General features: G+C 37.5%; 1 protein-coding gene across 3 annotated transcripts in view; it reads right to left on the bottom strand.

The window, feature by feature from the left end:
- Nucleotides 1-2,315: 2,315 nt before the first annotated feature.
- LOC149796080 (methionyl-tRNA formyltransferase, mitochondrial-like) overlaps nt 2,316-12,364 on the bottom strand; it is a 53,958-nt gene continuing 43,909 nt past the window's right edge. For all 3 annotated transcript variants that reach the window (XM_089965992.1, XM_089965991.1, XM_089965993.1), the window contains one exon: nt 2,316-4,253. In XM_089965992.1, the coding sequence (XP_089822118.1) occupies nt 4,062-4,253 (192 nt within the window). In that variant the 3' untranslated portion in view covers nt 2,316-4,061. The remainder of the gene's footprint in view (nt 4,254-12,364) is intronic.

The raw sequence follows: 12,364 nt of genomic DNA, 5'->3' as shown, positions 1-12,364 counted from the left end.
TGATCAGTATCTCCAATGAGTTTGAATATAAGCTAGATCTATCGATGAAACTTGGAATATAGGCTTATATGATCAGTATCTCCAATGAGTTTGAATATAAGCTAGATCTATCGATGAAACTTGGAATATAGGCTTATATGATCAGTATCTCCAATGAGTTTGAATATTAGCTAGATCTATCGACGAAACTTGGAATATAGGCTTATATGTTCAAGCTCTTGAATAAAAGTGATAATGAGTAAGACCCGTGCATATTAATACGGTGATTATTTTGACTATCATAGCAGGGTTGGTTGAACCAAGGTACTGATTACTAATAAATTATACAAACCAGATTTTTAAAAAAAAATCTTACAAGATGTGCAAATTTCACTAGAACAATTTCTAAAATTGGCCAAAAACAATTAATCATGGAATTTCCTATGTATAATGATATTACTCACAAATTATTTAACATTTCTTTTTGTATTTTAAGGTTGAAAAAAATACCCCAATTATGCTTTTCTTCTGAAACATTTCAAAATTTAATTACAAAGAGAAAAAGAAACCAGAGACCTAAAGAATCTCCCCAAAACAGCATGTGAAAGTCCTGTGACTACAGACTGCAAATTAAAACTTCACCTGTACACTTCAAATTTAAAGATCTTGGATGATATCATTTATAAACAAGTTTTATCATACTAAAGCAATGTAAATAAACAGGACATAATGTTTCAAAATTGAAGCCCAGTCAGGGAATTGGTTAAATGTAATCTTATATAAGCCAGGTAAGTAATACCTAGATAACTTGGGCCTCTTGTAATAACCTGTTGGGGAAGATATATTTCATTCAGAAAACTCGAGGTCCAGAGTTAGATAAGATCCATGTGTCACACAGTCTTAAAACATTGGAGTCCAAGGATACATTTGAATGTCACAGGTTGCAGTCTTAAAACACGGGGATCCAAGGATACATTTGAATGTCACAGATTGCACAGTCTTAAGACACTGGGGTCCAAGGATACATTTGAATGTCACAGGTCTCGCAGTCTTAAAACACCGGGGTCCAAGGATACATTTGAAATGTTTACAGAGTGTGCTGAATAGTTTACACATTGGACACCAAAATGGGAGCAAAACTCTGCAAAAAAGTATCAGCATGATGAAAAGAACCTGTGTGTAGGATCTCAAGTCAATAATGTCTGCCAAGAGTTAGGGCAATTCATCAAAATGTGTGGGACTAGCTACACACACACACACACATGAATTGTCAAAGAGTACTGAAACACCACCAAAAAAGGGGCATAACTCTGGAAAAGAAAGCATTATGATTTGCACTTGACCGCATGTCAATATTATCAACCATTATGATTTCCACTTGACCCCATGTCAATATTATCAACACATTCCATGGAAAGCTGCAAAAGTAGCTGTACATAAAATAACTTTTTTGGGGACATGCATGTGTATAGTTACAATGATTTATGGACACATCTAATGCTACATGCCCTGTCAAAATTTATGGACAAGTACTACATTCATACATTTTGACAGGCATCTCACAAGGCTATCACACATCTAATGTATCTGACAAGTCCATTACATCTAGTGTACTTGACAAGTCTATCACACTGACATCTAATGTATCTGACAAGGCTATCACACTGACATCTAAGGTATCTGACAAGGCTATCACTGACATCTAATGTATCTGACAAGGCTATCACTGACATCTAATGTATCTGACAAGGCTATCACTCTGACATCTCATGTATCCGACAAGGCTATCACACTGACATCTAATTTAACTGACAAGGCTATCACAATGACGTCTAATTTAGCTGATACGGCTATCACAATGACATCTAATTTAGCTGACATGGCTATCACAATGACATCTAATTTAGCTGATATGGCTAGCTGACATGGCTATCACGCTGACATCTAATTTAGCTGACATGGCTATCACTTGTATGAAAATACTGAGGAATGAAAGAATAATAATGTTCCATAAATTCTGTCACATCCTTTAGCACCATTAAATATAAAACACATCAACTTTCATCAATCTGTAAAGTTTAGAATACCAAAGAACTCCTGGATAGTAATTAGCTCAAGGAACTCCCTAAATAATAAGTAGTTAGATCAATGAACTCCCTGAATAGTAATTAGATCCAGGAACTCCTTGAATAGTAATTAGATCAAGAAACTCTGTGAATAGTAATTAGATCAAGAACTCCTTGAATAGTAATTAGATCAAGGAACTCCCTAAATAATAATTAGATCAAGGAACTCCTTGAACATTAAATAATTAGATCAAGGAAACAATACCAATCTATTGTTTCAGTTCTTTTATTCTTCTTTTCTTTAAATAACATTATAGCCACCAAATGTTTCTGTGACTCAGTTTCCATACATATTGCAGTACTAATCATTTAGGAATTTCTAAACTGTAGCATTCATGTACAGTGAATAATGTTTTTTTTTTCCATCCAACATCATACATTTCTAAAGAGCACCTTTTTCCATCCAACAATAAATTCTACTTTTTCTGCTACATATAAATTCAAAAATAGTAAAACTAAATATGTCAAAAAATTAAAACTGATTCTCCCCATTCCCTTCCTGGTGTTGTGGTCTCCCAATAACTGATTCTCCCAACTCCCATCCTGGTGTTGTGGTCTCCCAATAACTGACTCTCCCAACTCCCATCTTGGTGTTATGGTCTCCCAATAACTGATTCTCCCCACCCCCATCCTTGTGTTTCACAATATAAGGCTACAAAACATTTGACAAAACTGCATATTCTTAATCCAACAATAAAGAAACTGCATGACACATAAATGAAGCAAATGCTCAAATTTAAATTGCATGTATGTTTTGTATATTTAATTTATATTGTGTGCTTGGCCTTGTCTGTGACTGATGGTAGAGTTCTGACCTACCTGATTTGTGTCATTTTTCTTTGAAGATGCTTACATGGATTTAAGTTCAAAACCTGGGTTTTTCCCAGAGAAACTGTGTTGTCTACCTGATTTTTGCCATGTTTTCTTTAATTTAGGTTCAAGACCTAACCTTGTTTATGAATTTGATGGAATTTTCCATTTGAATTGACCCACATTAAGGACATTCTGTTGTATCTTAGGTCAGGTGACAGTCTGTATGAAAGGATGTAGTAAACAAATTTTTCATTCCTGTTTTAATATCAGTATTTGGGAATCTATGATCAGTTTATAATTGCGTTAAGTTATAATTTGAGAACAATTATTTATTGAAAATATTCATTGGAATTACAAAGTACTCATTGACTTTTTAGACTAAAACTCTATTTTGGGATTATAGAGGATTTATTCAAAGCCATTCTGGCTTATATAATTGTAGTACTTAAAGACAGTCAAGACTTGTGGAATTCATTCAGAACATTCTATACTTTACACTTGTGATAGAATATTTAGGATATAATTTACAGTACTGCAAGTTACTCTTAAATGTTCACTTTGTACTAGATAAATATGTTTGTTGATTTTACTAAAGTGAATGGCTTTGCTTCTTTCTATTACATAGTTTAAGATCACTGAGTCACAACATGTACAACTGAATAAAAAAATATCTATGGTATAATAAATGTACAAAAACTGTCTTGTTTGTTTTTCTTTTAAAAAAATGGAGACTCATGGTCTCTCACCCATTAGAAACTATTCTTTAAATAAACATAGATGGATTTTGTCTGCAGAAGAGGAGACTCCATGATAATGTCCCATGTGATAAAAGCCTGTCTTGGGAAGTGATTTGTTTCAAACAGTATCCTTGTTTCACAGACACTTATTTTTTAACTACAGTGATGCAATTCTTGTTTGAGAGACAATTAACTTCACAATTAAAAAAGATGACCACAGCTGTCAAAAGAGTCTTTTCCTGGATCAGTATTCTTTGAAAACTGTGCCTCCATTGTCTTTTATGCAAATGACTGGGATGTTTGGTATCTCAAAGTTGTCTGCATTCAGTATGCAAGTAAATGGGAGGTCACGTGTCTAAATTTATCTGCATTCAGAAAGATAGGCTGTTATAAATATAATCCACATTCACATTGATCTGTTATGCATGTGTCCACTATAGACAAGTGTCTTCTCTCTAAAGATGTCCTTATTAAGATGGTTAGGAATGCTTTCAAAACAAATCCCTCGGTGCTGTGCATTGGACATATATCCATTGTAGAATGCCTGGGCATTCATCTTTTTCTTGATGATAATGTGGCTGAATCCAACCATTCCATCCTGTCAATTGAATATACAAATTTAGACAGCACATAGTGGCATAAATTTTATAATCTCTGAAAGGAAATAATACAAAAACATTAATGAAGCATTTATTAAGGTGCTGAACTAACCAAAGGACTAATATTTGAAACATTCATCCACATACAGTGTATGACAAGGCAAAGTCACATGAGCATTCTGGCTGATTTCAATGACATTAGATTATTTATCACAGATATTATACTAATCTAGAATCATTGATATTGGACTAATCCAGTACCACTGATATTAGACTATCTAATATCACTTATATTAGACTAATCAAGTATCACTGATATTAGACTAATCCCGTATCATTGATCTGAGACTAATCTATTATCACTGATTTTATACTAATCCAGTATCACTGATATTAGACTAATCCAGTATCATTGATATTGGACTAATCCAGTATCACTGATATTAGACTAATCCAGTATCACTGATATTAGACTAATCCAGTATCATTGATATTGGACTAATCCAGTATCACTGATATTAGACTAATCCAGTATCACTGATATTAGACCAATACACTATCACTGATATTAGATTAATACACTATCACTGATATTAGACTAATACACTATCACTGATATTAGACTAATACACTATCACTGATATTAGATTAATACACTATCACTGATATTAGACTAATACACTATCACTGATATTAGATTAATACACTATCACTGATATTAGACTAATACACTATCACTGATATTAGACTAATACACTATCACTGATATTAGACTAATACACTATCACTGATATTAGATTAATACACTATCACTGATATTAGACTAATACACTATCACTGATATTAGACCAATACACTATCACTGATATTAGATTAATACACTATCACTGATATTAGACTAATACACTATCACTGATATTAGACTAATACACTATCACTGATATTAGACTAATACACTATCACTGATATTAGACTAATACACTATCACTGATATTAGACTAATACACTATCACTGATATTAGACCAATACACTATCACTGATATTAGATTAATACACTATCACTGATATTAGACTAATACACTATCACTGATATTAGATTAATACACTATCACTGATATTAGACTAATACACTATCACTGATATTAGATTAATACACTATCACTGATATTAGACTAATACACTATCACTGATATTAGACCAATACACTATCACTGATATTAGACTAATACACTATCACTGATATTAGATTAATACACTATCACTGATATAAGACTAATACACTATCACTGATATTAGATTAATAAACTATCACTGATATTAGACCACCATTCCAGTTTGTGACTTTGTGAAATGAAGCAAATGTAGTCATTGCCAGAAAAACACTTGTACACTGGTGTTAATCTTACATCAAGTGAATAATGTAAACAAAAGTAGGTCATTGTGGCCAACAATAACCTGGGTTGGTTTATAATGAATAATGGGTTGGATTAGAATGAGTAAAGGGTTGGCTTATAATAAGTAATGGGTTGGCTTATATGAGTAATGGGTTGGCTTATAATTGGTAAAGGGTTGGCTTATATGAGTAATGGGTTGGCTTATAATTGGTAATGGGTTGGCTTAGAATGAGTAATGGTTGTTGTTGTTGTGGGGTTTAACACCATTTTTCAGCACACGATAGGCTATGCATGGCAGCCAGTATTAATGGTGGAAGAAGAACCCAGGAAAGAACCACTGACCTACGAGAAGCTACTGGCAAGCTTTCTCACATACCCACAGTGGCCAAATCCTAGACTTGAACCCACGCAGACAGAGGTGAGATGGCAATGATCCATAATGGAGAGCGCTCTAGACCACTCGGGGCCCCAGAATGAGTAATGGGTTGGCTTATAATGAGTAATGGGTTGGCTTAGAATTCAGAATGATAGACAAAACACCCTAACCAGTTTTATAAACATATCATGCCTTTACCTCAAGATCTGTTGTGATGACAAAACTTTTATATATGGGATAACCTGTAAGAAATGCATCATCTGTGTACAAGATTAGGTCACCATGTCCAACTTTGCCTAAGGTGGTTTAGAATGATGCATGGAACACTCTAAGTTCCATAGGATCATAGTTGATGAAACTGGCAACAGTGACAGTAAAACAGATCTTTCACACTGTTGTCAGACTGGACAGCTATGATGATGCTGTGGTATATATTAGTTCTTCTGTACATCATACATGACAGCTAAAAGCATGACACATATCAGTCTTAATGTATATTTATAATGGAAGAGGAAACTGAAACAATGTACATATACTAACACATGATTTCTAGGTGAGTAGTATTGCTGAAAAAGGAAATTAAATGATTCTTAAGACCCTCTGTGAACATGCTCACTCTTTATTCTTTATGTTGTACATTCATGTTCCATTAATGAGAGTTAATTTAAAAAACAAATGTATTTTTCTTAGAATACTTACTGAAATACATTAATGTTAAGAATTAAGTCTTTCTATGTCTCTACTCAAGCCCTTCAGAAAAGACAAAAAAGTTAGTCTCTTTTATCGATATATCATACATAGTTTAATGTGTCAGATATATCGTACATAGTCTAATGTGTCAGATATATCATACATAGTCTAATGTGTCATCATCAGCCACCCATCGGATAAGGCCAAGCTGACCATTGTACACCGGCGACCTCTGAAAGTTAGTTCACCATTTGAACTTCATTCTTGAATTAATACCATGGATGGAACAATATTATTATTATCATTATCCAGTCAAATGCCCTAATTTCCTATTCAAAGAATTCACAATATAAAATTATCATTTATAAATTCTTGTAGAAAAGGTTTTCATGTCAAGATTTCTTCCAGTTTTCGCATAGTCAATTTTTCATGCAGTACATTTTTACTTTCACACACACACACTTTCGGTGCAAGGCTATCTAGTCATGCAATCCCATCCTGGATTGATGCACTGAACCCCTTTCTGTGCAAGGCCTTCTAGTCATGCAATCCCATCCTAGACTGATGTACTGAACCCCTTTCTGTGCAAGGCATTCTAGTCATGCAATCCCATCCTGGATTGATGCACTGAACCCCTTTCTGTGCAAGGCTGTCTAGTCATGCAATCCCATCCTGGAGTGATGCACTGAACCCCTTTCTGTGCAAGGCTGTCTAGTCATGCAATCCCATCCTGGACTGATGCACTGAACCCCTTTCTGTGCAAGGCCTTCTAGTCATGCAATCCCATCCTGGATTGATGCACTGAACCCCTTTCCGTGCAAGGCTGTCTAGTCATGCAATCCCATCCTGGATCGATGCACTGAACCCCTTTTTGTTCAAGGCTTTCAAGAAGTGCAGGGCAGGAAATATGCTACCAAAGGTTGTTTGAGAATGGTGGGAGTAGCTTGGATTTTTCTGGAAACATCTACCACTAGGTGAAGTAATATTTGTCCTATTTAAGGGAGGTGACCTGAACCCGCCCATCAGATATATCATACAAAGTCTAATGTGTCATCATCAGCCACCCATCGGATATGGCCAAGCTTACCACTGTACACCGGTGACCTCTGAAAGTTAGTTCACCATTCGAACTTCGTTCTTGAATTAATACCATGGACTGTATAATATTATCATTATCATTATCCAGTCAAATGCCCTAATTTCCTATTCAAAGAATTCACAATATAAATTTATCATTTACAAATTCTTGTAGAAAAGGTTTTCATGTCAAGATTTCTTCCAGTTTTCACAGTCAATTTTTCATGCAGTACATTTTTACTTTCACACACACACACTTTTGGTGCAAGGCTGTCTAGTCATGCAATCCCATCCTGGATTGATGCACTAAACTGGATTGATGTACTAAACCCCTTTCTGTGCAAGGCTGTCTAGTCAAGCAATCCCATCCTAGACTGATGCACTGAACCCCTTTTTGTGCAAGGCTTTCAAGAAGTGCAGGGCAGGAAATTTGCTACCATGGTTGTTTGAGAATGGTGGGAGTAGCTTGGATTTTTCTGGAAACATCAACCACTAGGTGAAGTAATATTTGTCCAATTTAAGAGAGGTGACCTGAACCTGCCTGACAGGTCAGACCTATCATTTTCTGAATTATTGTTGAAATCAGAACAGGGTGAAGGCAGATGTATCCTGAAATCTCCAGCTGACTGAAAGAGCATTCACTCCCATGCTTTTGGATCTGGAACTGGTCAAACTAAGATGGACCACTTTGGGTTACATATGGTTGTAAAAAGATGCATCAGCAAATGACCCCAGAGGGTGCGGATCTGAAAAACTGAAGGATATAGAGAATACTCAGCATGAAGACTCTGTCCTCATCCTGGCAATGAGCTGGGCAAGACAACTAAGCCTGCCATGGATATGTCTTGACAGTAATGGACACTGTGCTGGCCAAGACAACTAAGCCTGCCAGGGATATGTCATCTGGATAGTAATGGACACTGTACTGGCCAAGACAACAAGGCATGCCAGGGATATGTCTTGTCTGGACAGTAATGGACACTGTACTGGCCAAGACAGTAATGGACAATGAGCTGGCCAAGACAACAAATCCTGCCATGGATATGTCTTGTCTTGATAGTAATGGACACTGTGCTGGCCAAGACAACAAAGCCTGCCAGGGATATGTCTTGTCTTGATAGTAATGGACACTGTGCTGGCCAAGACAACAAAGCATGCCAGGGATATGTTTTGTCTGGACAGTAATGGACACTGTGCTGGCCAAGACAACAAAGCCTGCCATGGATATGTTTTGTCTTGACAGTAATGGACAATGAGCAAGCCAAGACAACTAAGCCTGCGATGGATATGTCATCTGGATAGTAATGGACACTGTGCTGGCCAAGACAACAAAGCATGCCATGGATATGTCTTGTCTTGCTAGTAATGGACACTGTGCTGACCAAGACAACAAAGCATGCCAGGGATATGTCTTGTCTTGACAGTAATGGACACTGTGTTGGCCAAGACAACAAAGCATGCCAGGGATATGTTTTGTCTGGACAGTAATGGACACTGTGCTGGCCAAGACAACAAAGCATGCCAGGGATATGTTTTGTCTGGACAGTAATGGACAATGAGCAAGCCAAGACAACTAAGCCTGCAATGGATATGTCGTCCGGATAGTAATGGACACTGTGCTGGCCAAGACAACTAAGCCTGCGATGGATATGTCTTGACAGTAATGGACACTGTGCTGGCCAAGACAACTAAGCCTACCATGAATACGTCTTGTCTTGACAGTAACGGACACTGTGCTGGCCAAGACAACTAAGACTGCCAGGGATATGTTTTGTCTGGACAGTAATGGACAATGAGCAAGACAAGAAAACTAAGCCTGCGATGGATATGTCATCTGGATAGTAATGGACACTGTGCTGGCCAAGACAACAAAGCATGCCAGGGATATGTCTTGTCTGGACAGTAATGTGGTACCAGCTGAACCAGAGCAAAAAGACCCAGACCAGAATGCAAAGATTTGGTGACCTGGTCTTAGCGTGTTTGAGAAGGTAATTGATCACCATCAAGTTTTCACATATACTGGAAGTCATCAGGTCTCTCTAGGAACAGAAGACATCACCTCTGGCATTAGTTTTCAAACAGCTTTTTTGAAGGGCCCTCTCTTGTCTTCTGTTGTGGTGAAATGGTATCACAGATAAGCCCCAACCATGTCAGCTGATGTCTGTAGAGACCATACTCTCGGCCAAAGGTTCTCCAGTGAGATTCATGACATAAGCAATTCTGGGTTCTGCCACCAATGCAAGGAATTTTGTATTTTGGTTCAGATCAAATTCCATTAATCTAGATAGCTTGAAAATGGGTGCTACTAGATCAGAAGAGTCATCTACAGTGGTTGCCTAGTAAGGCAGCTGGGGTGGTCTCCATGTGAAGAGTTGCATAACTCCCTTACAGAAATCCATTCCATGTTGGATACTGCCTCTGATAGCTCAACAATCTTCAATGCACTTGGACGAGCTGCAAACAAGATTGAGGGAGGTAGCAAAATGTTTGGAAAGAAAGAGATAAGATTCCTCATTGTTCAAAAGAAAACTAAGAGAGACATGACAGTAGTCCAGCCATATCCAAAACTAGAACTGAACTGACAATATATTTCTGAAGAATGTCATCCAGGTATGCAAATAGCAGGTAAAGATGAAGTCAACCTAAAAACAGTGACAATTGATGGTCTTCATGAAAGGCAATAGGCTGAAATTGAGTCTAAATGGAGTGCATGTTACTGCTATGTGATTCCTTGTACATGAAACAGAGGAATCTGTGTGAAGATATATGGGAATACAAAAGTAGGCATTGGTAGAGTCACCGACTTGGAGCTTTCTACTGGCTTTGAGCTTTATTATCAGTCTGGAGTAGTAACCCAGAGACTGAAGTCTTCAAACTGCATTTACCACCCACAATGTTAGCAAAGAGATATCTCTTTACAAAGAAAGTCCATCTTCTAAGGATTAGATGGAACATCAGTAATGGTACAGGAGGATTATGGGTGAAAGCTGGATGAACAAGATCCAAAGATCCTCCAAAAAAAACCTTTGATCATCTGCTCATTTTGGGAAAAACATGATGATCAAAACCTGACAAAAGTGAAGCAGTCTGATACCTGTAAGGAGGAGTGCAACTGAGAGTCAATGCAATGGATTTAGGAGGCTCAGGGCAGAAAAAAGTATCTTTCCTCTCTTCTTTGATTTCAAAACTAAGAGGCTTATTGCCATCTTAAGTTCAATTGCGAATGAAATGGATGCCCCTGATTGGGGTCTGATCTCTTCTTTAGCAAATGATTATCTCTCAGCTGAAGCTGTGATTGTCATTGGTGGAAAGCAAGTGAGCAAGATGCCAGTGATGTGCAAAGTATGCTAGATGTAGTTTCTCTCACTAATACTGTCAAACAGAAGATTGTACATTTCATCAATTTTTTGTAATTGCAAGAACAGAAAGGACTGATGCTTATTTACATCATCAATGGTAACAATGGGCACTTGTTCAGTGTGAAAGTTGAAGTCTAATTTCTCCATTGTGGGGTTGAAGTGAACGTGCTGGTTGAGGTTTTTCATAGAGGGTTATCCTTGTCTGGTTATTTGTTCATATCCACATACAGCATATCAAGTGAAAGGCAAGATTTGGTATTTTCCATGGGCATATCCTGACATCTAACGAATGAATATGCCATAGAAACCGGACCAATTTACTTAACTGGTAAATGGGCATCCACCTGGACTGAAGATTGCATGGGAATGTGATGGACTGACTGAACAGGTTCCCATAGTATGCCAGCTGGCACAGCTTGCTAGACTGGAATGGGAATGTGATGGTCTGGCTGAACAGGTTCCTATAGCATGCCAGCCAGCAGACCTTGCCAAGCTGGAATGGCAGGTAATACTTCCAACAGATCAAGATACACATATTCAAAATAAAGCACAGTAAATCAAGCATACAACAGGAATGATGAGTTCACAAATTTTCTTACACAAAAATTGTGTAGCCAATTTCAGTTTTCAAATAAAATGGTACCTGTATAATCAGGCCAAGAAGAGGACCAAAAATGCTGGACAGACTAGTGGTACCTGTATAATCAGACCATGAAGGGGACTAAAAAAGGCTGGACAGACTAGTGGTACCTGTATCATCAGGCCATGAAGGGGACCAAAAAAGGCTGGACAGACTAGTGGTATCTGTATAATCAGACCATAAAGGGGACCAAAAATGGCTGGACAGACGAGTAGTACCTGTATAATCAGGCCATGAAGAGGACCAAAACTGGCTGGACAGACTAGTGGTACCTGTATAATCAGGCCATGAAGAGGACCAAAAATGGCTGGACAGACTAGTGGTGCCTGTATAATCAGGCCATGAAGGGGACCAAAAAAAGCAGGACAGACTAGTGGTACCTGTATAATCAGGCCATGAAGAGGACCAAAAAAGGATGGACAGACTAGTGGTACCTGTATAATTAGGCCATGAAGAGGACCAAAAATGCTGGACAGACTAGTGGTACCTGTATAATCAGACCATGAAGGGGACTAAAAAAGGCTGGACAGACTAGTGGTACCTGTATCATCAGGCCATGAAGGGGACCAAAAA

This window comes from Sinohyriopsis cumingii, chromosome 7 (assembly GCF_028554795.1).
Source record: "Sinohyriopsis cumingii isolate HCF-2022 chromosome 7, ASM2855479v2, whole genome shotgun sequence".
In the NCBI taxonomy this organism is placed as follows: domain Eukaryota; kingdom Metazoa; phylum Mollusca; class Bivalvia; order Unionida; family Unionidae; genus Sinohyriopsis; species Sinohyriopsis cumingii.
Note: the sequence above shows the minus strand (reverse complement) of the source record. Positions and strands in the feature narration are given on the sequence as shown.